Raw genomic sequence first — 1,725 nt, 5'->3', positions numbered from 1 at the left:
GTGCTAAGATGATTACCTGTCCACTTCTATAAGGAGGACATGGCACAATTTCGTCTCCGTGTTTAAGAAAGATAGGTCTAGTGAATTTTGTTTTTCTGTGATAAAATATTTCCTGGTTGGGTTAGACATCCGGATTGGAGTGGTATATATACTACGACTGAAGCTGGAGATGTAAGTCATTTTTCGAGTAAAATGAAACCCTTAATTATGGTCTTTGTGGCTCTTCTTACGGTGGCTTATCTCCTTCGAGCTGCTGGCGCGTCACCATTACCAGCCGAATCACCAGTATTACCAGTAGAAACAGGATCAACAGTATCACCAGTAGAAACAGGATCAACAGTACAACCAGAATCAGCAGGATCACCAGTAGCTACAGAATCAACAGTACCACCAGTATCAATAGGATCAACAGTAACAACAGGATCAACAGTGCGACCAGTATCAACAGGATCACCAGTAGCTTCAGGATCAACAGTACCACGAGTTTCAACAGGATCAGCAGTAGAGACAGAATCAACATTGCCACCAGTATCAAAAGGATCAACAGAAGCAACTGGATCAACAGTAGAAACAGGACCAACAGTACCACCAGTATCAACAGGATCACCAGTATCACCAGCATCAACGATATCGCCAGTATCAACAAAACCACTAGTTTCAAAAGAATCCCCAGCGTCAACAGTAGAAACAGGATCAACAGTACCACCAGTATCAACAGGATCACCAGTATCACCAGCATCAACAGGATCAACGATATCGCCAGTATCAACAAAACCACTAGTTTCAACAGAATCCCCAGCATCAACAGTAGAAACAGGAGCAACAGTACCACCAGTATCAACAGGATCACCAGTATCACCAGCATCAACAGGATCAACGGTATCGCCAGCATCAACAAAACCAATAGTTTCAACAGAATCCCCATCATCAACAGTAGAAACAGGATCAACAGAACCACCAGTATCAACAGCATCACCAGTTCCACCAGCAGCAACAGGATCACTAGTAACATCAGGATCACCAGTATCGAAACGAACCACAGGATCAACAAACTTACCACCACCTGAATCATGTGTCCAAACAGATGGACCAAGGCGACCAAAAGGAGAAAAATGCCAATCTAAGAAGTCGTGTTGTTCCGGAAAATGCGATAAGAAACGTGAGTACATAAACTGATATATAATTACACAAATCGGGAAATTTTCCGAATCAATTCCCCAAAAAAATATAAATTATTTTACTAGAATAGAGACAATAATGATAAATTAAGAAAAACGATTCATGTGACGTTCTGCGAGCAAAGGTTCTATTTTGAAGGTATGGTGTTAAGGATGTATTAAAGTTATCTTAAGTTTAAAAATGACAGTGTGTCTACTCAAAACTAGTTTAAAAAATGCAATGACATTTTCAGATTTTTTCCAAGTATGTAAGTTTTTCAGGTTTACTTTTTGAAGAATTTATTCTAAAAAATTGTTTTCACTTTCTGGGAATTGAATTAATGTTGCAAAATTTTTATAAATATTTTCTCACGATAAACTAATTAAATAATTGAATAATAATAAATACAGAATTAATCATTTCTTGAATTTGTCTCAAGTCCATAAGTTTAAATCATTTAAAAATTTTTTTAATCTATCTACTTATACTTAAATTTCAATGCATATGTGGGTAAAATAATGTGAGTATCATATTGAAAATTAATTTAAATTGATTCAAATTCATAAC

The 1,725-nt window shown here is 36.9% G+C and overlaps 1 protein-coding gene across 1 annotated transcript; it reads right to left on the bottom strand.

The window, feature by feature from the left end:
• Positions 1–236: 236 nt before the first annotated feature.
• LOC117178086 (chloride intracellular channel protein 6-like) lies at positions 237–1,169 on the bottom strand. The gene has a single exon (XM_033369328.1). It carries the CDS (start codon positions 1,167–1,169, stop codon positions 237–239), a length of 933 nt encoding a protein of 310 aa, XP_033225219.1.
• Positions 1,170–1,725: the final 556 nt, after the last annotated feature.

The sequence above is a fragment of the Belonocnema kinseyi genome, chromosome 1, assembly GCF_010883055.1.
Source record: "Belonocnema kinseyi isolate 2016_QV_RU_SX_M_011 chromosome 1, B_treatae_v1, whole genome shotgun sequence".
NCBI lineage: Eukaryota > Metazoa > Arthropoda > Insecta > Hymenoptera > Cynipidae > Belonocnema > Belonocnema kinseyi.
Note: the sequence above shows the minus strand (reverse complement) of the source record. Positions and strands in the feature narration are given on the sequence as shown.